The 25893-nt window shown below is 41.7% G+C and overlaps 2 protein-coding genes across 11 annotated transcripts in view; one reads left to right on the top strand and one right to left on the bottom strand.

Moving 5' to 3' along the window:
• Positions 1-9499, top strand: part of ntm (neurotrimin) — a 39676-nt gene extending 30177 nt beyond the window's left edge. For 4 of the 7 annotated variants that reach the window (XM_077740685.1, XM_077740684.1, XM_077740682.1 and 1 more), the window contains exons 7-8: positions 7582-7613; positions 8923-9499. In XM_077740685.1, the coding sequence (XP_077596811.1) occupies positions 7582-7613; positions 8923-9024 (134 nt within the window). In that variant the 3' untranslated portion in view covers positions 9025-9499. Of the gene's footprint in view, positions 1-7581; positions 7614-8643 lie in introns of all 7 variants that reach the window. The other 3 variants (XM_077740680.1, XM_077740683.1, XM_077740681.1) reach the window with 3 other exon arrangements.
• Positions 1-25893, bottom strand: part of opcml (opioid binding protein/cell adhesion molecule-like) — a 93529-nt gene that overhangs the window by 5105 nt on the left and 62531 nt on the right. Inside the window, exons 6-7 of one of the 4 annotated variants that reach the window (XM_077740687.1) lie at positions 25437-25588; positions 15467-15856 (exon numbers count right to left, since the gene is read on the bottom strand). In XM_077740687.1, coding sequence (XP_077596813.1) covers positions 15753-15856; positions 25437-25588 — 256 coding nt within the window. In that variant the 3' untranslated portion in view covers positions 15467-15752. The other 3 variants (XM_077740688.1, XM_077740689.1, XM_077740686.1) reach the window with 3 other exon arrangements.

Below are 25893 nucleotides of genomic sequence, written 5' to 3'. Positions count from 1 at the left end.
GCCGCTCGGCGCCTCCTCTGGGAGGATTGCACAGCACCCCCGCCATTACATGGTGTCCCATAATAGGTGCTCAGCCCACTCTGTATTTGCTGGTCGGGGTATTTGGAGTAGGAATTGTCGGGGGAAAATAGGGGTAATCCTCCAGAGGAAGGTCTCGGGGTCCGAATTGGTCGAAGAATTCATCATCGGATTCCGAAACGCCAGCGAAAAAATCAATTTCCTCAACGACGTCCTCCTCACCAGAATCTTCAGGCTCCCTCCATGGTGAACCAATTCCGCTGGTTATAGGCATAAGATAACTTGGGCGGTTTCTGGTGGTTGTACGCACCTTGGCAACATGATTAAACTGTAAGGGCTTCCCAGGGCGACGTGCATAGCAGTGGTGGGGCGTAGGAGTAAGCTGCGGATCTAACTCTCCTACCAGCTGAGACTCATCCCCAGCAATGATGTGCCTGAGAGCCCCGCACCACGGTGTGTTCATTACAAAACTCCTAAACGATTCTGAGGGGTTTCTTATACACTCCAAGCAGTCCGGTGTCTTCGAGGTGGATGGTTGGCGTCGCCGAGCGCGTCGGCGCGAGCGTGTGTGGCGCTCCGCTGGGTCCATGATGGTCAGATCGTGCTGTTACGATCGCGTCGCGTAGTGCGACGCGATCGGGGGGGAAAGTGAACCCAGGTGCGGAATCGCCGAAGCAAATGGAAAAGGGGAGGCAGATATGTTGCTCTTGATGCTTGATTTAATAAACTGGGTAACATAACATAAACAACTTAGCTTGATCACTTATTACAAACGAAAAGAAACATGCAGCGTGGCGTGGCGTCAATGTGAACGGCATGACTACGAGGAAACACAGGGAATGAAACCAGACGATCCGACAGCGTTCAACAAAAACCATAATGCTTAAATAGCATAAAAAAACCTAATCACGTAATTAGCCGCGGCTGATAATAATAATGACATCATGCCAGGAGTGGCAATCAAGCCACTCCTGACAAAAAATTGCTTATTTTTCCAAATTTGAGCCAGGATGGCTGACTTCCTGTTGGGTTTTGGACTTGGGTGCCAGGACTATTTTGTGCAGTTTGTTATTGACCTTCCAAATTTTGTATCCCTATGTTAAAAAATATACCCTATTTGCACGACTACTCTGCGCATCGTATTTTTAGACGCTGTGTCAATAACGAGTAGCATTTGTGTATTTTACACACACGCAGGACGCACCGTTCTTTTAGACACAGTCAGACATGGCATATATATATTATTTATGAAACAGCGTTGTCTACGGAAGCAGTCCCAGATGCTATTTCTGGTGCGCAGTGACTGCTGGGATGTATCGTCCTTTTGTCTATACACGCAGGTTGATGGCTGTGATAACTTTGCACTAATAGTATCAATATATAGTGTTCCCCCGCTACTTCGTGGTTCAGCTATCGCGGACTCAGAGCTTCGCGGATTTTTTTTAGAAAAGAAAATACAAATATTACATTGAAACAACATATTTTACAGTTTTTTTTTGTTATAACATGAATTTCACTCTCTCTACGTATTTTATATAATGTACTGTATACAGGGGTAAATTTAAAAAAATAATAATAAAAATAATAAAAAAATTAAAAAAATGGAATTACAGTGTTCCCTCACTTATTGCGGTTAATAGGGACCGGGACCCCCCGCAATAAGTGCATTTCCGCAAAGTAGGGGTGCCCCTTCAAAAATGCTTAAAGAAACGTCTAACACGTGCACAAAAGCACCACCAAGCAAAAACATCATAGTAGTCCGTATGGAGGATCTTCTGCAGTTTTTTTGCACGTAAGAAACATCGTTATTGGGAGTTGTGAACATTGTTTTTTTGGGCGGTGAAGATGCGCCTGTAAACAGCCATGGGAAGGGAACAAGCACAGCCTCTTCGTGGCCCCTTCCATTCAACCAGACCTCTGGGCGAATGTGCTTCGTCAGGCGCGCACCCCACGACTCGGACCATCGGCCCGGTCAGGGAGCTGGCGCCACCGAGACCCTGGAGTCTCCCCCCCTCACCTTTTTGAGATGGGGGGCCTGGTATCCGGCACTGGCCTCCCGCCTCCTCCTCCTTGCCGGAGATGTCGAAACGAACCCGGGACCTGACGGAGATTGCCACCACTGCCACCGTCCGATCCGTCGCGGCCAACCTCCGCTCCATTGCTCCGCCCCTTCCTGCCCCGCCCTATGCCACAAACAGTCGGCCTGCAGCGGCCTCTCCCGGCGGTTGCAGACCGGCCCTTGGAGGTGCGTGGCCCACGGAGGCCAACCTCCCGGCCCTCCCCCTTCGGGAGGGCGGATTTGTTGCTCCTGCAACAAGGCATTCAAGACTGGGATCCGCTTCCTTGCATGCGCGGAAACCAGCTGTGGAGCGATGACCCACCGCGGAAGGCGCTGCCGTGGAGACACCCCCGAGGCGTCTCCATGGAGATGCCCACTGCACAGGCCCCGAATCGAGACAGTCGCCGGCCGCGCTGCGGCCGGCCTTGCAGTCCAACCCCTGTCTGACTCCCAGCACAAAGTGAAATGCACCGGCTGCCAGCGTACCATCGCCAAGACGACCCAGCCCCTCACCTGTCGAGTCTGCAGAGCCCCCTACCACCGGTCCTGCTCAGGCACTACCCGTGATGCTGCGGCAACTATAACCAACTAGCAGCCATCTCCTTTGAAAAAGCCCTCCGCCTTCCTCCTGATCACCCTCGGCACGAACTTGCTACTAAGACAGTCGTGCACCGTCTCCAGCGTTCCAGCTGGCGCAAGACCGCGTCGGGAATTATGTCCGCCCTCCCCCCCGCCCTGTCCAACCAACGAGAGGTCCTCCCGCCCCCCATCGAGTGCCCATGGGTGAACGACACCGACCTCTGGACGGTCTCTGCAACCCTTGGGAGTGCCACAAAACTCAATCCCCTGCCAGTCCTTCGGGAACGTGCCATCTCCGCCATCCGTGCAGTCGCACCAGAGGTCACCATCTACACCGACGGCTCTGCTACCGATGGAACAAGGGCCGGCGGGGTGGCAATGATCGTCACCACTGGAGATCCGGCAGACCCAATCACCACGCACTCAAAGCCGATGCGTGGGGGCCCTTTCACGTCCTCCTTCGAGGAAGAGAAGGCGGCCATGACGATGGCCCTGCAATGGCTAACTGACACGGACATAGCTGGTGACGTCGCAGTGTGCTCGGACAGTCAATCACTACTGACTGCCATCGCCAGCCACTCGGCCGACACCGGCGAAATCCGTCGTCTGCTGAACCAGCGCAGGGCTCGGACAGCCCTCCTGTGGACCCCAGGTCACTGCGGGTTGCCTGGGAACGAGATGGCAGACGCCCTAGCGAAGGAAGCCGCCTCCTCCAAGGTCGACGAGCCACGACCAATCTCATTCGCCCCAGCCAAGGCAGCCATCAGACGACTAATTCGCGACAATCCACCTAGACCGGATCATCGCGCAGCGGTCGTCGACCCAAAATATAACTGGCGCCTAGACTGTGCGCGCGTGAAGAACCGGAGCGACGCGGTTCTCATCGCCCGCCTCCGCTCGGGCCACCACCCAAGCCTGAGAGCTTACCGTCACCTTCTCAACCCCACCCTCGACCCAACCTGCCCCCTCTGCCGGGAAGAGACGCAAGACCTTGAACATTGGCTCCAGCGTTGCCCCGGCCTTTCTTCCCTCCGCCTCCAGATCTTCGGTGTCGCCTCACCCCCCCTGGACGTGCTGGTGACTGAGCCGTCGAAGGTGCTAGCGCTAGCCAGGCGTACCCTATGTTAGGGTCACCTGGGCGCTGCCTCTACAACAACAACAACAAATAAACAGCCATGACGTCATCAATGCGATTCCTGAACTCTCACCATGTTATTGACCATTTCTCTGATGCAATTACTAATTCTTATTGAATATTTTGTTTCCACCTCTTGTAAAATGATGTCATTTCTAATTTTAACTTAATATCTTTAAACTTTTTATTTTTATTTTTTCCTAAAAAAAATCTGCGAAGCTCTGAGTCCGCAATAGCTGAAGCGCGAAATAGCGAGGGAACACTGTAAATTCAAATTAAGCATTTTTGAAGGGGAATCCCTACTTCGCGGAAATTCACTTATCGCGGGTGGTCCCGGTCCCCATCAACCGCGATAAGCGAGGGAAGACTGTACTTCAACGGCAAACACACTAATTTGGTGCGACATGCACCAAATGCACGCTACACCCGCATGCTAAAAACACGTTTTTAAAAGGGCAACAGAAGCAAGAATGAGTTCGGTTGTACTTTATTTAACCATATTACAATGTAGTCATGTCATTATCACCCACAAAACGATCAAAGTCCCCATTTTCGATGTCCTTATTAAACAATTGCCCAAATGAGTCTTCCAAAACGCCAGGTCCCCTCTCCACTCCTCCCGTGCTGCTAACAACTTTGCTTTGAAAGCCCGGTTGATGTCCAGCGGTTGTAGTTCTCAAGCCTCCGGGAATGACGGCAAGCTCCGAGTTAATATAGTTCGCAGTCCAGCTTTGAATGCTCTGTTGACGCCAACATCTCGCGGCAGGATTTCTTTTGTAAATACAGCCAAAATGACAGGGAGCACTAAATTAGTGTGCTCATCGTCATAATGGGTGTATTGAAGAACTGGGTGTATTAAGAACTCTATATCCCAGCAGTCACTGTGCAGTACTTTATCTAAGGAAAAATAGTAGAGTCTGGGGCTGCTTGCCATAGTTGTCCTATCGACTGATTTATTTTATTTTATTGTGATAACAATTTTAGTATTGGTCCATATATAAAGCACACTGGATTGTAAGGCACCCTGTTTATTCTGGAGAAAATTTAAGACTTTTATGTGCGCCTTCTAGTCGTGAAAATACGGTATATACATATATATGAGAAAATATACGTACACTCTTAAATACACAACGTAACAACTTAAAATTATGTTATGTTTGATGAAATATTTATTCAACAATGATTGACTCTTATGTTAATTTTTTCAATGCACCAACGAATAATTTTCATAAGGCCCAGGATGAAAAACAAAGAATGTCTCGGGACTCCATGATGATTGAGGATTGAACGCACAAGAACATTTTCTTGGACACGCAGCTCCCTCCCAATGGGGCCATGGGGTTGTTTGGAAATACCCAATGACAGTCGGCAAGGTGTTGGGAGAATATAACAGAATGTTGGGAGGTTGTACCAAGTGCATTTACGTTTTGGGGGTGTTTGAATTTTTTAGACCTCGCGTTTGATAAATGTCTCTAGAAAAAAAGAGGCCTTTCGTAATCTGAATTTTTGGTATGTCGAGATGTTCATAAGGAGAGGTACTACTGTATATTGGTGTGTATGTATGATACACACGCACACGCACACACATTGTACCTCTAATGACGAATGATAGAGTTGCTTTCTCATTTTCTATCACCCAACATCTCACTGGTCCCATTGGCTATAAGTAATCTGCATCTCCATTATACTGGAACTGAGGTTAATGCGCTGTAGGCCGACAGTGGATCCAGCCCAGCTTGTGCCTTTGATCCTTATTCATCGTGTAGGTTTTTATAGTGCGCATAACATAATTTCAAGTGGTTAAAGTTGTTTGTTTACGTGCCTGTGTACTGTTTACTCAACTGTCACTCACAATTCCACCCCATTGGAGAATGTCTGCATTTCTTAATATTTTTAATGGCTTAATAAATCAATTAATATATTTTTGGTTGGTGCATACATACATATATTTGCATACATATTTTCGACAAAAATAGCAATACTTTACTATTTAGATTTTCCACTTATTTAGAAATTAATACGGAAGTTGCTAAATATTTTTGTAAAAGAGCAAAAACTTGACTAAAGCTTTTTCATTCATTCATCATCAGTACCATGAATCCTCGTATGGATTGTGGGGGTTGCTGTAGCCTATCCAAGCTGACTTTGGGCGAAAGGCAGACTACACCTTACACTGGTCACCAATCAGACATAGGGCACACAGAGGAGGTGAACCTCTACACCCACAGGCCGCTACTCTAAAACTTTCACACAATACTTGACAAAATGTGTGATGGTAAATATGACAAATTGTTGCCATCTTTTTAAACGAGCAACGCTTAAGCTTCAGAAACTGGGTCTTGGGACGTGGAATGTCACATCTCTGGTGGGGAAAGAGCCTGAGCTAGTGGGTGAGGTCGAGATATTCCAGCTAGCTGTAGTCGCGCTCACCTCTACGCACAGCTTGGGTTCTGGTACCACTCCTCTCGATGGGGGTTGAACACCCTTCCACTCTGGAGTTGCTAATGGATAGAGGGGTCGAGCGGGGGTGGGCCTACTTGTTGCACCCTGGCTCAGTGCCTGTACATTGGGGTTCACCCCAGTGGTCAAGAGGCTAGCATCCCTCTGTTTTTGGGTGGGGGTATAAGACTTGACCGTTGTTTAAGCATATGTACCAAATGGCTGTTCAGCGTACACACCCTTTTTGAAGTAATGGGAAGGGAAGCTGGAGAGGGCTCCTTCGGGGTTCTCCTTCGTTCTGGCGAAGGACTTCAATGCTCATGTGGGCAATGACAGTGAGACCTGGAGGAGCGTGATTGGGAGGAACGGCCCCCTTGATTGCTACCCAAGTGGTGATCTATTGTTGGATTTCGGCACGCGCCATGGATTGACAATATTGAACACCATTTTCAAGCATGAGAATGTGTGCACTTGGCACCAGGAGACCATAAGACCACAGTTTGATGATTGACTTTGTGGTCGTGTCATCAGACTTGCGGCCGCATATCTTGGACACTCAAGTAAAAAGAGGGGTGGAGCTGTCAACAGATCACCACCTGGTGATGAGTTGGATCCGATGGTGAGGGTGGATACCAGTGAAGCCCGGCAGACCCCAACGTTTTGTGAGGGTTTGCTGGAAATCGCCCAACCAGTCTACATGTGCTTTGTGGACATGGAGAAGGCATTTGACCGTGTCCCCTGGGGAGTATTGTCGGGTGCACTCTTTGAGTATGGGGTTCCGGAACCCCTGATACATGGGGTCCGGTTCCTCCATGACCGATGTAAGAGTTTGGTCCGCATAACCAGCAGTAAGTCGGCTCTGTTTTGACTCCACCAGGGATGCCGTATGTCACCAATTCTGTTCATAGCTGCACAGAATACCTAGTTGCAGCCATGATGTTGCATGTTCTCTCCCTGCTTGCGTGGGTTTTTTACCGGTTTCCTCCCTTTAAATTGCCCAAAGGTATGAGTGTAAGGGTGAAAGGATTTCCGTCTCCTTGTAGCCAGCGATTTAGGGTGCCCCCTGTAATGTGTTCGTAGTCACCTGGTATAGGCTCCAGCACCCTTAATGACCCTTGGTAGGATAAGCAGTTCAGAGAATAAATGAATGAATGAATGAAGGAATGAATAAATAAATAAATAATACACTGACAAAATATGTGATTTGATTATGTATGACTTAATAATGCAACAACCCACACTCTTAATTGGCGACATGGATAATGTGCTTAATATTATTTATGAATAAGTTGAGTTTTTGGTGTTAACTTCCTCCATTTGTTTTTCAATTTGCTTGGCCTCTGTGTGACAGTCTTTTTTTATTTTGCATGCTCTCTTTTCACTGTAAGTATTCATTGTTTTTAAAAATCCTAATGTTTGTTGTTTGCATAATACACTGCAATGTGTGTTTTTGTGGTGGTGTTTTTTGGGGGTGTTCTTAGTCTGTATATATGTGTGTATATATATATATATATATATATATATATATATATATATATATATATATATATATATATATATATATATATATATATATATATATATATATATATATATATATATATATATATATATATATATATATATATATATATATATATATATATATATATATATATATATATATATATATATATATATATATATATATATATATATATATATATATATATATATATATACATACACATACACATACACATACACATACACATACACATACACATACACATACACATACACATACACATACACATACACATACACATACACATACACATACACATACACATACACATACACATACACATACACATACACATACACATACACATACACATACACATACACATACACATACACATACACATACACATACACATACACATACACATACACATACACATACACATACACATACACATACACATACACATACACATACACATACACATACACATACACATACACATACACATACACATACACATACACATACACATACACATACACATACACATACACATACACATACACATACACATACACATACACATACACATACACATACACATACACATACACATACACATACACATACACATACACATACACATACACATACACATACACATACACATACACATACACATACACATACACATACACATACACATACACATATACATATACATATACATATATATATATATATATATATATATATATATATATATATATATATATATATATATATATATATATATATATATATATATATATAAATGGATATATATATATATGGACAATCAAACTGTGTTGGGAGCAATCTAAAGAGACAGTTATGGATATCAAATTTGCTTTGAAAACAGAGTTGGAGAAATTCAGAAGCCTACATCCTCTGATGACTGGTAGTGATCCAGGGAGATATCAATGTTGCAGATATTATAACAAGAAATGCAGCTTCAATAGAACCCCAAGAGGGTTCTGTGTGACAGAATGATCCTCAAGACCTAAACTGCACAATGAAGAGTGGCCGAAAAAGTCTACGAACAATATTGTCTATTGTATATTAGCACAACTTAAATGGAATTGCAAACAGATATTTAATGGGAAATAAAGAGACTCATTGTTTGTCCTGTGTGCCTTTCAGGACCGAGAGCAGTCCAGGATGGCAATTGCTCCACATTGGGTGTGCAGCTCGACACCTGCCTTGTTTCTATCGTTTCTTTGTTCTTTTTGTTTCAAATTTTAAGAGGAATGAGTTCAACAGCATTTTTCTAAATCTATGTATGAAAGTTTATTGTCATCGTTTCGGCCGTTGCCGTTTCAATGTATTTTTTAATAAATTAAACTTTATTTTGTATTTATATTAAAGAAAAGTCTTAATACTTAAAGTGTGTAAAGGGAATCTTTCATATCTGAAGATTAATTAGAGACAATTGAGACATGTAATGGTGCTGGGTCAGCCGGCTCAAGAGTGTGCTTACAATTTTCTTTTGTTTTAAATGTAAAATATTAAATGTGTATCGCAATACTCCCTCACCCTATCAGAAGTGTTCTTCTGTTTTCTTATGTAAATATTATAATTTTATTCACATGTGCATTGTATTTAAGTTTTTAGTATTAGGCAACAGCCCACATTTTTACCCTGCTTTAGTGGTTCCCTTTTACTTTTGCTTACAATGTTGCCTCCGAAAATGCTTTCAAGTAAAGTTATATTTCATTCACTTAAAGACTGGTAGTGTTTCTGTGAAATACCCATAGCAATAAAACGACAGATAGTTTGCTGTTTTCCTATATGAAAAAAAATAAGGCTCTCTTAATCCCAGCATATAATAAATCAAAAACAGCACAAACAATTTAGTCAATTTATTAAAGATGCCATTTGTATAAATGTTGCCTTTCATTCTACGCCTGAATTTCCTTCATTCATTCATTTTCTTTACTGCTAATCCCCACGTTTCACGGAGCTGTATCTCAATTCCAAGCAAAATAAACATCATTATGGCAGGCTTTTTAATCAGCCTGCAGCAAATTATGAAAATACCATGGAGAAAAATTTCTCCAGAGTATGAGTGTGCGTGTGAATGGTTGTCTTTCTCCTTGTGTCCTGCTGACCTTGTGCGCAGTCGATGGCCGAGAGTAAGTTTGTGCAGAGTAGCGGACACCAGGTTTACCAGGGGAACCTGGCGTGAGCCGGACAAGGGGTGTCTAGCTAGACACGAAAGCCGTACCAGTCAGGGTAGCAGCCATTAGTTTTAAACAGAGGTATATGATAGGTTCATAAATAATTATCCTTCCGATATAATTATCAATCACTGCAGGCAGACATCTTATTCAATTATTTACATTTAATTAAATGGATAGGCATCACTGATAATGACCTTATAAGGGTAGATACCTCAAAGTGTCAAGACTTCCCCCTGATCCCCAAAGTATTTCCCCGAACAGTAATTCTCGTACAGCTTTAAAGCCATAAATCAAAACAATTACAAGGTTATTGATTAATCCAACATGCGTAAGCAAAATCAACATCTGTAACTCTAATAACAATCAAGGTATTTTAAAAATAACAAAAGAGGAAACTAAAAACAAACTTCATTTGGATTAAAACAATCACGCCTTCATTTGGATTAAAACAATCACGACTTCATTTGACATAACAATTACATAACAATTACATAACAATTACATAAAGAAGCCCGAAGTGCATCACAATGTATGAACACTATGCGAGTGTTGCTGGAAGTGGCAGATATCCGTATCTGTTGGTAGCCCGAGTCCTTGGCGACTCCTTGCTGCAAACCTAGATAAACAGTCCTCGGAGCCCAAGACTGGGTGAGATGTCAGATAAACAGTTCTTGTGAGAGAACTAGATGACGACCCCGAGCACTCTTCGAACAATTGGAAGAATGATTTAACAAGGACATTATTAAATTCACACATATATATAATAGTATGTATTACAGAATAAACCCAACAGTATATTTTAAGGTGATAGAAAATCTGTTTCGTAAAAGATTGATTTGGAAAAAGCTTTGGATTTGGGAATAGAGCAAAAAAGCCATTTTTGAGCAATTTGTGAATTTCAAATGGGTCTAAATTAAGTAGTTTAATTAATTTTTCGAGGATAAAAGAATATTAATAGTGTTTTGAATGGTTAGATTGTTTAAAATACTTTAACATAGGAGATTGGCTGGTTATGGAAAATGGAATGGGAAAATTTACAATATTATGGCAAATTTTTGGTGAAAATGTGTGGCTCCTTTATTAAACAAAAAAATGTGTAACTAGGAAATGTCTGGTAGAAGGTTGGTTTCTCTAATTTAATTATTGTAGTTTTGTTTATTGTAGGTGATCACAATTGAAAAACTACAGAAAATAGCTCATCTTATCTTGAGTGAATATCATAGGAGGTGATTGGCGAATTATATCTTAGGTATTAAGAGCTTTTTGGTCGTTAATTATATCAGACATGAAATTAACAATGCAGAAATGGCATGAGAAAATTCATGGCATTCGTCCAAATTATTAGGTAAACTGTACCTGGCTGGTTTAGATAGAATTATTGGTTTATGATAGGTATAGTTTCACTGGGACTGAAGAAACGTGGAGTGTTTTAAAAGTGTCTTTTGCTTTTCTTGGTGGGCCGGGTCCTCCTCTGCCTCTTTCTCTTTCACGTCCTTGTTGGTAGAATACTTCTGATGACCCTTGGGTGACCAATGCCTCAATGGCTTGAGTCAGAGTATTGACTCCTGCGCTTGTCTGTTTTTGGCGGTGTCTCTCCTCAGCATGAATCACCCACTCCATTCGTTGATTCATTTGCATGATTCGGTATGTGACACAGTACTTCTGCACAAACCCTTTGATTAGGGGCTGGAGCCCTTCCAGGAACACTTGTTTCAGTTGGGCTTGGTACACCCCTTGGTCCTTTTGGTCTTCCATGATCCCATTGTGGGTTTTGAACACTTTTTCAAATCTTGCTCTGAATTTATGAACTCCTTCACCTGGTTCCTGTTTTGTGGCCCTGATTTTGTGGCCCTGATTTTGTCATAGCTTGATGTTGGGAGCCATGTGTCAGGACTGTTTCCACCAGTAGTGTTAGGTCTTATGAGTTGTGGGGGTGGACTCTTCCTTGGTTGTCCCTTTCGGCAAAATTTTCTCTCACTCTCACCCCGTTGTGTCCCAGGCTTTACTCTATTTTAACACTTCTTTGAAGTTCCTTGGCGGGGGACAGATAATTTCCCCCATCCAAAGGGAATGGTATATGAAACTTTTTCTTTAACCAACAGAGAATTTCCCCCACCCACAGGGAATGGTATATGAAACTTTTTCTCCAACCAACAGAGAATTTCCACCACCCACAGGGAATTGATGTACACATACACACACACACACACACACACACACATCCACCCACACTAACCCACCCACACCCACCCACACACACACCCACACCCCCATATTTAATAAATAAACTTTAATAAATACACTTCTTGATAATTGTACTTGTGTACTTGTATTTTTGTTTAGGTACAAAAAAAATACTATGGTTTTTCGATCATTGCGACCATATCTGCTCATTCCTCAAAATTACCTAGCCCAAAAGCAGAAACTTTGAATAAAAGTAATGTCAAAGTTCTCTCGAGACCAACTGTTCTTTGAATGATCTCTTCAGTTGACATTGATATATTTTAACATGACTGCAGACTAACCGACATAATGTTCTGTGAAGTTTCCTTGCACGAAGGTTGCATGTGTGTGTGCTTATGAGACTTTTCCAGATTGGAATGTTTGGGCACTGTGAAACTTACTACTGCTACTTCGCAGGTCAGCTATCGCGGACTCAGAGCTTCGCAGATTTTTTTGGGAAATTAAAAAAAAAAAAAAAAATCTTACATTGAAACAACATATTTTAGTTTTTTTGGTCATAACATGAATTTCACTCTCTCTACCCGTATTCTATATGGTGTACTGTATACAGGGGGGTAATTTCTTTTTTTAAAAATAATAAGCGAGGGAACACTGTATATCCAAAGAGTCGACTGTTTTGTTCAGTTTTTTTTTATTGGAAGGGTAATGTGAATTTTCTGATGTGTTTTTATATTTACTGTGTTGTGAATTTGTTGGTTTTTATATTGAATGTGCTGTGTGAAATTAAAGTTTTGGTTCGGTGGTGAATCACAAGATTTGAATTTGACTTGGAAGATGTTGTAATTGGTAGGTAGAACTGAGCCTATAACCTCCTAAAATCATCATGCCTTCCAAGAAAATTACCAGTGCTAATGAAAAGAAGTGGTCAGCGTGGATGACAAGTTGGTCAAGGGGGCATAAAACTCTTTAGAGTTAATGGAACACTCGACAATATGGGTAACCTCAGTGTTTTATGGGTAAACACTGAGAAGGCAGTCCAGGAGGAAGCAGCGACCATTGCAACAGCAAAAAAATCAAAGACATGCTGGAGGTATTTCACGGACTTTCTGTATTCATCGAAAAAAATACATCATCCGAAAAATGTCTCACGAGTCGTGTGATCTATTGCATTATAGAAACATTATTAAAATGTGTCAAAGGCAATCGTCTTTGAACAGTTTTTTTGTTCTTTTTCAAAATTTCCGTAAACTAGCACTTAAGAAGGGCAAGTGAAATGCAGACAGGTAAGAACTAATAAAACGAATGAAAGATTAAATTCCAAAGAAATGATAAAATGTTAATGTTTGTTCTCTCTCTCTCTCTCTCTCTCTCTCGCTCTCTCTCTCTCTCTCTCTCTCTCTCTCTCTCTCTCTCTCTCATACCCTTCCTCTTGTTCCAATGTGTTTCAACATGGATAGATTGTGTATGCTTTTAAGACTACCATCTTTCATACAAAATTTAGGCACTTTTTAAAGGGTTTAGTTGGTAGTTGTGTGAGGACCGTGGAACAGATTAGATAATTTACATATGAAGTACACCTCTCCTTACGAAATTTTCCACTTATGGATAAAGTTCTGGAACCAATGAATTTTGTAATTAGTAGTGACTGTATATGCAAATGAGTGCCTCCAGATAGGCAAAATATCCAAGTTACGAAAAGCCCCAAAAAGTACATGTATTCCTTATTCGTTATTTTATTTGGAAATATTGGAACGGAGGCATTGATTCTCTCTTTAAAGCCTCCCTACACCCTGCAGGGCTCTCATTCGCCGTCTCACAACAACACTATGTTTCAAGATTTTTTCTTATGTACGTACTTGTGACCGCCGTTTTATTGTCACAGAGTTCTGACAGTGTTTTTTGCCTGAATGTGGATAAAGAAGCTGCTTCTGTTTTATCATCATGCTTTCCAAGAAAATTACCAGTGCAAATTAAAAGAAGTGGTCACCATGGGACCCACCCGGGATTCAATAGTCGATCTCAGAACTGTGAGGTCGATGTACCAACCAAGTGGTTGAGGGGCATAAAGTTAATGGAACACTCAACGATACGTGGGAATAAAACGAGAAGGCAGACGAGGAGGAAGCAGCAAGCATTGCCCTAGCAAAAATCTTCCTGGGACTGCGTGGGTTTTCTCTGGGTACTCCAGTTTCTTTCCATATTCCAAAGATATGCATGGTAGGCTGGTTGGACATTTTAAATTGCTCCTAGGTATTAGTGTGGGCGGGAATGTGGGCGGGAATTGTTTGTCTCCTTGTGCCCTGCAATTGGCTGGCCACCAATTTGGGGTGTCCCCCGCCTCTTGCCCGAAGTCAGCTGAGATAGGCTCCAGTGACCTTAGTGAGGATAAAGCGGTTCAGAAAATGAGATGATATATATATCCACACATACAGTGAACATTGCAGTGCATAATGACAGAGGTAAAAGTGGACACAGATGGTGTTAGCATTTAGACATCTTTAGGTTGAAGAGCCTGAGGGTGCAGCAGTCTATTGCTGAAGGAGCTGCGGAGGGACACGACATTCATGCAGGGGTAAGGAAATACTGTCTATGGTGAATATCATCTTCTCTTGTACAGGACATCTATGTTTGTGAACCAGTCTAGTTTGTTGTTGAGGTGACTCGCCAACAAACTAGACCAGGGATGGGCAAACTTTTCGGCCCGGGGGCCACATTCACTTTAAAAATTTGACAGATGGGCCGGGTCAGCACAAGATATGGTACATATAAAAAACTGCATCCGTTAACAGTACATATGAAACATAAACAGAAAAAAAGGACTAAAGTATTAACATACTCATCACTTATCATTAAAGTAAAAAGTATAAAGTAAAAAGTAAAGTAAAAAGGAATGAATTCAGAAATATTAAAATGTAATTTAAAAAAAAAGATAGGGGTGCTGTAAAACACGAAAAACAAATAAGAGTGGACAGAGCTACTGCCAATGGCTCCCGTGTGATTGCGCCATCTTGGGAGAAAAAAATTATAAGTATTATTTGGACAGCGTCGCCGGGCCAGATTAAAAAGCCTTGCGGGCTGGATGTGGCCCATGTCTGAACTAGACTGTAGACTACAATCAGTAGTCGGAATTGCATGATAATTGCTTATAAGCTTTGTGTTGCATTTTGCTTATTATAGTGTCTTATCAGTTTTGGATAAAACTAAAAATAAAATTAGATTTGACTGGAGAATCAATTTCACATTTATTATTCACTTAAAAAAACAAGTATTTTACGCGTAGAAATTACACAATAAGAGAAATCAAGAAAGAGTCAACCATCCACGGTTACATTTATTTATTTTTTTCCTTTCCAAATACAAAAGTTATGGGGATACACAAATTTGGTGCTTTCAAGAGCACTAAATTATTTTAGCGGAGTCAGACTTTTTTCTTCATTCAATGCTGCACATTCTACATAGAAAAAACTTAAATGGAAATTAAGAAAAGAGGATTGAGGGAATTAAAATGAAAGGAAACCACTGGTGCCCTTTTTCTTGTATTTGTCTTCCAGGGCACACAGTCTGTTCCTGGGCAAAGCCAGAAGCTTGTAGATTCAAATTAAAAACTTAAAATTTCAACAAACGGTAGTACATTGTCATCACCAGCAAGTAGCACATTGACCATTGGGGCAAACCAGCTGATCCAGTGACATCATAAATTGCGCCAGGTCCTGAGTGAAGAAAGTCTTACATCAATGAGTGATTCCCCAAAAAATGTTTCAAGATCATTACTCTTCCATGTGATATTCGGTTAAACTCTATAATTTTGTATCATATATGTGGTAGCTCACAACATAAATATGTTCAACAAATCATCATTAGTATAGTCCAACACATGATTATTGGCAACCATAAAGTTAAAGTAAATAACAATATAATCGGAAAAAAAATGTATAAGGTGACATACACCCTATTGTTAAAAATACTTTGGAGTCACAATTAAAAGTTCTTGAACATAAAAATATATATAAAATAAAAAAAATCATAATCATCATAAAATGTGTTAACCAAAGGGAGCACAAGAGAAAAAGACAACAAAACACAACAAAATACACCACGGCCAAGTTGTCAAATAAACCAAGGAGTAGGCACGAAAGGCCAGAAAGCATAAAAATCAAAAGTATTGCAATATTGACCGTATTGGTCCGAATATAACATAGTGGGTTATTTTTTGCCTTGAAATAAGACTGAAAATGGCTAGCTCGTCTTAGATTCAGGCTTTAGATAATATACACATTCACAACGCTAGATGACGCCAGATATCTTTTAGGTGAATGCTGAACACTGCTGGTTAATGCAGTTATTGCTATTTTGTTGTTTTATCACTGTAGATTGGTTAATTTACAAGAACACATTTAATTTAAATTTACAAAAATCAGAAGCCATACATTTACAAATGTGATTGAAATTTACTTTACATATTGGAATGTTCAGATATTAAGATGTGATAGTTTTTTCATGATTTGAATGAAGCAATATAAAATGCTCTTGCTCTCAAATATATGGTTGTAATTATTTGTATTAGATGTACTGTAATTATTTTCTGTATGAAATTTGAATATCAAAAATTGATTCAGGAAAAAGAGGAGTTTTTTTTATAACCAGGGTCATCTTATACTCAGGCCAATACAGTACAACCAAAACAGTGTGACCAAGTCATGAAAAAAACCCAGAACACAAAATGCAATAGATAACTAGGGCTGCAAGCAGTACTGAACAGACCCAACTAAGTCGGACAAGAGTTCGACCTGGCGTGGAGCATGGTTAAATCGCTCATTTGTGAGGAGAGGCTTGAAACATACTGTTGGGTTTATTCTGTATTACTATTATAAATATATTTGTATTAATTCATTTCTTTGTTAAATCATTCTCTTTCTATTTTCAAAGTGTTGAGGTCACGAGTATTGCCAAGTCATCTTTAACCTGGACGGCCTGTTCCAGGATGGTTATACAAACAATCCACCCAATCTGGGTCCTTGAGATTTGGTGGGCCCTTGGTGACGAGGCCAGGGCTATTCGGCCAATAACAAGAATGTTGTTATCGTTATGTAACCGTGCACTTCGGGTTTTTCTGTATGTAACCAGTGTATGATTATGATTATATTATATGATTCTTAGGTCAAGGAAGTTGTATAATTACTCTAATCTAAATGTTGTTAGGTCTAGTCTCCTGTTTTTGTTATTGGTAAAATACTTTGATTGTTATTGTAGTCCCAGATGTTGTTTTTACTCTTCCGTGATGGAATGATCAACAACTCTGTAAATTGTTTTGATTCATGACAATAAGAGTCGTACGAGAACGTCTATTCGGGGAGACGTTCGGAAGTTGTAAGGTGACACTTGCTGACTCTCCCCTTCGGAGGCTTTTACCTGTTGTTATCCATTTCTATTTAATTAAATGTCAATAATTGAATAAGATGTCTGCCTGCAGTTATTGATAATTACGGACGAAGGTAATTATTAATGAACCTAATACATACGTCGATACATTTTGATCATTAAAATCTAGGAATAGGCCCATTAAATTTTAGGTGGATATGTAAAAGTGCATAGGGCGGGTTGGTTCAAATGTACAGCCAAATGCGCGCATTTTTTTCATTTTTTTCCTACTTCGATCCAAAATGGCAGTCTTCCTGCTTTTTTGGGACATGAGTACAAAAGACTTTTTGTGCAGTTTTCCACTGACTATCGTCTCACCAAAGTTTCTAGCTCTATTTTGAAAAAACAGTAGAGAAGCCATTTTTAAACATTGAAAGTGGCACTGTTGAGCTACTTTTTGTACGATTTGTATATAAGACACATCACGTGTTTGATGGGGTATCGGGAAAAATGCGTGCCAAATTTCATGGCCGTATGACGAAAGGAACATTTTAAACTTCTTGTTGAGACCCCTGCCCTTTGATAAAAGAGCTATTTTGTTGATGGCCCACCAATGGCTTTATGTTCCTCGGGTGAAGTTTGAGGCCAAAGTGTCATTTGGCCTTGGAGGAGGAGCCAATCCGTAAAACAAGGTGGCGTGATGACCCAATTGCAGCAATATTATTTGTTCATCAGGTTGAAGTGTTCTGCCGATTCAAATAAGAACAAAATTTTAATTCTAAATAGTTTCCCATTATTTTAGGAAATATATATTCAAAATGATTTCCCGACAACCTTAATTCAAAGATTAATCTCAATGTTTTCTATGCTGGTGTAAATTAGAGTATCAACTGTTATAACTACTTTTTTACTGTTATGATTACTTTGTTTGGCCGCAAATAAATGCCCTTTTATTCTAAAGGAATGTTGTTATCTGTAACTTATTATTCTAAATGAATGTTGTTATCTTGCACTTGTTATTCTAAATGAATGTTGTTATCTGTAACTTGTTATTCTAAATGAATGTTGTTATCTGTAACTTGTTATTCTAAATGAATGTTGTTATCTGTAACTTGTTATTCTAAATGAATGCTATTATCTGTAACTTGTTATTCTAAATGAATGTTGTTATCAGTAACGGCCTGTATATGGCCCGCGGGCTGAGGTTGAAAAGCTTGTACACACACACGACCGGGGGCGGGGCGAGCGCGTCGGCTAAATGTTCTTTGGCTAGATAGTCGGTCGGCCAGATAGTCGTTCGGCTAATTCTACTTTCGGCCAGATGGTCTTTCGGTGAGTTGGCTGTCGGCCAGATGTCAGTCAGCTAAATGTCTTTCGGCAAGTAGACCGGCCACGTGAAGGCTGGGTCGGCATGGCAAAAGTTGCCGACCCGTGGACATGGGCTTAAAAATATACAGTAATACCTTGACATACGAGTCTGCCAACATACGAGAAATTTGAGAAAATAGGAAAATTCAGAGCAAATTTTTGTCCTGAGATACGAGACAAATTTGAGATACAGTGTTCCCTTGCTACTTCGCGCTTCAGCTACCGCGGACTCAGAGCTTCGAAGATTTTTTTCAGGAAATTAAAAACTTTTTTAAAGATATTAAATTAAAATTAGAAATTACATCATTTTACAAGATGTGGAAACAAAATATTCAATTAGAATTAGTAATTGCATCATTTTACAAAAAAATTCAAACACAAAGAATGCACGTATGCGCAAAGCATCACTGGGCATCACGGGCATAAACGCAAGCTGATTGGCCAGCTGAATGCTCACTGAATACTCGACTCCCCATTGGCCCATTCACCACGGAAGCCCAAGCTTCTCCCGATGCCCATTTTCAGTCCACGCTTATCTCGTGCTAGCATATAGCACACTTCTCGCCAAGCTAAAGCTAAGCGTAAACGTTTTGTGAAGCCCTTTGTGATGCCTCCCAAACGCTCTCCATCCTTTGGTGCATCGAGTGAGCCGAAGAAAAAGCAAAAGATGTTGACAATTATCGAAAAAGGGAGTTTATGGGACAGGTTGAGAGCAGGAAATAGCTACGCGAGCGTAGCTCGACAATGTGGCCTTAATGAATCCACGGTGCGGTACATAAAGAAGGAGGAGAAGAACATCCGCAAAACTGCTGCAACATCTTTCACGAAAGATGCCAAAAGGGTTGTGAACACCCATAATAAGGCCATGGTGCGAATGGAAAATGCACTGATTATTTGGATCCCTGATTGTAGAGCGAAGAAAATCAGCCTGGACGGAAACTTAATCCGAAGTAAGGCTAAATCTTTGTTTAATGCTATGGTGCCTGAGGGTGGTGACGACGACGACAACGTTCAAGACGAGGAAAAAGACGACGGCGACGACGAGGGCTGGCTTGAGAGGTTTAAGCGGCGAGTTCGACTAAAAAATGTGTCGTTGCATGGAGATGCAGGCTCTGCAGACGGAGCAGCAGCGAGGCGTTATGTTGAGGATGTGTTTCCGGGAATGATAGAAGAAAATGGCTATGTCCCGGAGCAAGTCTTCAACATGGATGAAACAGGACTTTACTGGAAGAGGATGCCGTCCCGAACATTTCTTTTCAAGGACGAACTTCAGAAGACAGGTTTCAAAGCCCACAAGGATCGAGTGACTCTGTTTTGGTGTGGCAATGCAGCAGGATTCATGCTGAAGCCCGGCCTGATCCAAGAACAGAGCCTTACTGCCAGTCTACTGGATGTCCAACAAAAGGAATGGATCACCAAGGCCCTCACACTTTATTGGTTCTTTAACTCTTTAATACCACAGGTAAAGCTTTACCTGGCTGAAAAGGGACTGCCCTTCAAAGTAGTTTTCCTCATGGACTGTGCAAGAGGTCATGCAGCTAATTGGCACCATGAAGGGGTGCAGGTGGAGTTCCTTCCCCCCAATACCACTTCCCTTATACAGCCCATGGATCAGGGGGTTATTAGGGCCTCCAAAGCCCTCTACACCAGGTCGACAATGGAGGGTCTCATCTCCTCCATTGAAGAGCCCGACGAGACCTTCAGCATGAAATCTTATTGGAAGGTGTGAAGTATGAATGTATTTTATGCTTATTATTATTATGTCTTTTGGTTTATATAGTGTAGTCACTGGAATAGAATTTTGCACAACCTTGTGATAACTCCCATCACGACTCCTTTTAGTTAGGGGGGGTGTTATCTATCACAACACCCCCATTTCTTTGTTCACCTTCCCGCCTTAAGTTTGTCTCTGTCACATGATCCTGTGTTAATAAAACCAGTTTGTCTGTGGGGAGTTGCCAGGAATTCCAAACGGTCATTCGGGAAGATAGACACATTTTCCTGCACTGGCTATTCTGGCTTCCTCCTTCATATGAAGTGAGTTAAATTCTCATCACGACTGGCTGTGTGTTTCCTCTGCTCCGATATTATTGAATGTATATGGCAGGGGTGGCCAACCCGCGGCTCGCGAGCCGCATGCGGCTCTTTGCCCGGTTTCATGCGGCTCTTACGTCCATATCAAAGTTTGTATTTGTGTTTTATTTTTTTTTGCGTGTGCGCTTCGCTTGAGTTCAATACGGTATTTTCGTCCAATGCGCATGTGCTCGGGATGAAAATACCTCAAAGTTTCCCAGTAGGAGCAAGGTCATTTGAGTAAACGTTTTTAACAGAGTGGGAGAGCTCCCGTGAACCAGAAGCGACAATGAACGGCGTCGCGCACACAAAAAGTATCCCAAAGATCGAGCGTCGGCTGAAAAAGCCACACCCCCTGCGAGGCAGACCAAGGCGAGAGTGCTCAGCCGGGAGCAGCCAATAGGAGAGCGAGGTGTACACCCACGTGGTGGGCGCGCTAGTTCGCCCACCACGTGGGTGTACACCTCGCTCTCCTATTGGCTGCTCCCGGCTGAGCACTCTCGCCTTGGTCTGCCTCGCATGAACATTGTGTGTGCACTGTCTCACACAGACAAACTTTCAGTTCAACCAAGTCCACAAACAAAAATATAATAATTTACAATAGCGTTTTTCTTTTTCTATGCATGTTACTTAGTGGGACTTCTGTCATAAAATCAGCGCCTATTTTTGCGCAACATTCGCTCCTTGTGAGCTGTCATTTATTATGAATGGCTTTTAACTAGCGAAAAGCCATTCATAATAAATGACAGCTCACAAGGAGCGAATGTTGCGCAAAAATAGGCGCTGATTTTATGACAGAAGTCCCACTAAGTAACATGCATAGAAAAAGAAAAACGCTATTGTAAATTATTATATTTTTGTTTGTGGACTTGGTTGAACTGAGAGTTTGTCTGTGTGAGACAGTGCACACACAATGTTCATTGTTGATAATGACTGGCCTGTGCTGTTAGTACTGTAGGAGTCAATTTATGTCATTACTATGCTGGTGTGTGACATTTACAATAAATCTGTGTGATGTGGCTCTTTGCGGTAACACAGTAAAAAATGTGGCTCTTTGCGGTAACACGGTAAAAAATGTGGCTCTTGGTCTCTGACTGGTTGGCCACCCCTGGTATATGGTCTTAAACCTGACAAAAGGACTACAACATAGCCACGTGTCTGACTAACATTCAAAATGCCCTAAAGGACATGAAAGAACAGACACTCATCTCCAGCTGGAGGAAATTGTGGCCAAAGAAAATCACTCAAGACTATGAGGGTTTCACGCCTAACGAAATACATCACTCTGCCGTTGATAAGGCTGTCAGGCTGGCTCGGTTGGTGTAGACTGAAGGCTTCTCGGATATGACGGCTTTAATTTCAAGTTTAACTTAAAGTTTGTGTGAGCACAACATTGTTTGGCATAACTGTAGGAGGTTCATTTAATATTGGGAAAAAATATATCATAAAACCTTGAGATTAAAAATCACACCTTGACATACTGTATTTCCTTAAATTTCTGAGTAAAATTTAAATTATCAATGTACTTACATTAGTTAATAGATATGAGTTACTGCGTGTTTTCCATATTTATCATCTCCGTTTGCTGTGGTGTACTGTGTACTGTCATGAATCCAGGTAATCAGGCAGACACAACGGAGTGCGGTTTAGTTGGTTGACAAAAATGAAGCTTTAGAAACAAAAAGCAGGGGAAAAAGGCAAATGATAACCAGGAAGGAAAACAAAAAAAACGTACGAGCGGAAAACGCCAAGGGAAGACGGACACCAACATAACGCAGAAAATCGCAAACAATACTCCAGCATGGGTTGACGAAAACACGGGGTTTAAATACAGCAACAGGGGCCACCGACAATTGAAACACCTGCGTGACATGAGGGAAGGTGAGCAGGAAGACAGAGCTGGTGAAATAAATGGTTGATCACGTTTCATCACGTGTTTTGTGTGTGATGTCACAAGTTGTTCATCAAAACCGGACTTTAAATTTAGCTATATCTGTTTACACTTATTAAACATCCATTACCAGCAGCGAATTAAGTTTTCTATCAACTTTCACCGAGAACATAGCATTCCAGAGGAGATCACGACACTAGAGGCGGCTCTGGGGTTTATAATCGGGTCTGGTCGGCAAAAGAAAAGGTGTCGGGAAAGAAAACAGAAGTGAGGCTGTCGAGTGGGCCGGTTGTGTAAACTCAGGAAACAACCACTTAAAACTCTGCAGCCCAGCATGTACCTCTCACACGTCACATCCATTGTAAACAAAATGGACGATTTGCAATTAGAGTTCGCTGCAAATCGCTACATTCTTGAATGCTCCATGCTATTAATCACAGAGACTAGAGATGTGGCTAAACCCACAAATACCAATATGCGAATGGGGGATGATGTAACAATAGCACTGTTATGGTTAAGCACCAAGACATAGAATCTCGGTGAGGTGCAGACAGTTTTTTCTGCCCAGAGAGATAGCCATTGTTATCATCCCTGCTGTATGCATCCCAGGACGCTAAGGTAAGTACCGCTCTCTCCCTACTAGTGGACACAATAAACAATGACCAGAAAAAAATCCCCATTGCCGCGCACATAATTGCAGGATATTTTAATCAGGCAGGTCCAGTCAGGTCTGATAACTCCTCCGAGCCCAAGATGCAGCCTTCACATCCGGCGATACGGCTCTCTTCAGCGCAGCTCACGCAAACCTGCAAACCTCCTTCACCTGGGTGGATCAGACCATCTCTGCCTGTCCCTCACCCCTGCATACAACCCACTCCAAAGGCTAACAAGGCCACAAACAAAGATAATAAAAACATGGCCCGAGGAGGCCCTTTCTCAGATGCATCTCTGTTTTTCCCGCACCATTTCCATTAATCAGACATAGGCATTGTCGTTATCATTGACTTGACAAAAAGCCTAGTAGTCATCATACCCTCAGCTGCGTATGACGAAATTGTATAGTGCTTCTCCACAGGTCCGCCATCTCAGGCAAGACCTTTTAACTGGCATATTCAGACTTGTTAGCACTCCGCCACGATGGAAACATCGCATCACCTCTTGAGCGCCATCAATCCGGCGACTGCAAGTTGCCTCACCGATGCTAACAAGAATAAAATGTATCACCTACCTCTCACTGTCTTCTTACTTACCCTCCCTCAGTTCGCCTGTAGAAGGCAGATCCACGCCAAAAATTGTGGGTAAAGGATCGGGCGTTTATCAAAAAGATACTAGGAATCGGGGCTCGGAGTGGTTGTTGTCGTAGCTTAGCTTAGCCGCAATGGCCGCCCGGCATCCGCTCCCCTGCCTACTTTCTCTTCGGCGTCTACGGCGTACTTTGGGTGGGTTGGATATCCTCGGAGATCCCGGAGGTCTCCGGATGTTCTTAGTGATATCGAAGGTCAGTCCGTAGTAAGTTGTGAAATTGGGTGTCTTGCCTTTCAACGAACGAACTGGAGAGCAATGAGCCGCTGCGCCTGAGCGCGCCGCCATCTTGAACTGAATTTCAATTTGGGAACTTTTTGAACAGCAAAACCTCCAGGACTACACGGACACAGTACTTTCCTACATCAAAAACTGCACGGACAACGTCATTGCTAATAAACAGATACAGGTTTTTGCTCGAAGCCAGTGCTGACAATCTGACTGGTGTTTTCACAAAGATCTTCAATTGTTCCCTGCAACAATCCATGGTGCTCGGACGTTTGGTCGCCGGTCAAATGGAAACTAAGTTGATTTCATGCCATGGCTTCAGTAATTGCTTCAGGAATTTGTTTGTCCACAAATTACAGAGATGTTTGGTGATAACGGCGAGATTTACTTTCAGCAAGATGGAGCACCCCCTCCCCCAACTACCATCGCAACGTACGAGTTTACCTCGATGCAGTGTTACCCGACAGATGGAATGGACGAAGGGCCCCCACTGAATACCCCGCACGTTCCCCAGACCTAACACCCATGGACTTTTTTTGTGGGGATACTTAAAAGACTACGTTTATGGCAACAAACCAAGGACAATTGATGCATTGAAATTGGAAATTGAAAGACAATGACGTGATATTCCTAATGACATGTTTCGCGACGTTTGAGAATCCCTTAGTGCGCATTATCAGCGTTGTCTGGACAATAATGGTCATCACTTTGAACATTTGCGAACATGATTCTTCAATTACATTTGTCTCATGTATTCGATGCTATTTCACTTCACTCTATGTTCATAAATAAAGGTTTTCTGGTCATTCTAAAAGTGAGTAATTTTTTTTTAGACACCCTGTAGATTAAATATTGCCATTCCATTCCTCTTTTTCCTTTTTGTGATCCAATTGAGGGTGAGTCAAATCATATTGGACTGAGCTGATGGATACATGAGAAAATAAGGCCATTTCTTTTTTACAATAAAACCATTTTTAAAAACCTTTGTTACTATGCCACTTTTGCTCAGTTCTGACGGGTGGCATAGTGATGAGATTTAACTGTGGTATAAAACAACCAATTAAACTCACCATAAAAAACTATGCTGGTATTAGTAATGCCCATGGTGTTCACAGCAACACATGTGTAGTTCCCATAGTCTTCTTCCGAAACATTCGAAAAGATTAGCGTTGACGTTTTGCCTTGATTCTCGATTTTAATCCCATTTATTCCATCCAAAAGCCTAAAAGAAAGACATCAAAATCTTCACAAACAAAAAAACGGTTTCCTTTGAATAATACGAGGTTAAAGCAGACTGACTCATCAAAATGTTTTTCTTTGACTCTCTGTATTTCTGTGTCTGTTTCAAGTGTGGATACGTTATACGAAATCACAATTCAGTGGCATCTGATCAAGACACATTAAATGTGTGGCAATATTGCTATTACTGGGTGGGTGGCACTATGTGCGAAGTAAATGCGCTAGTATACTAAATACTGCGTTAATTTCTATCAATAAAATCTCTTAAATTGAAATAGACAATTGTTG

This window comes from Stigmatopora nigra, chromosome 19 (genome assembly GCF_051989575.1).
Source record: "Stigmatopora nigra isolate UIUO_SnigA chromosome 19, RoL_Snig_1.1, whole genome shotgun sequence".
Lineage (NCBI taxonomy): Eukaryota > Metazoa > Chordata > Actinopteri > Syngnathiformes > Syngnathidae > Stigmatopora > Stigmatopora nigra.
The sequence above is the reverse complement of the archived record's forward strand: the minus strand, read 5'-3'. Positions and strand labels throughout refer to the sequence as shown.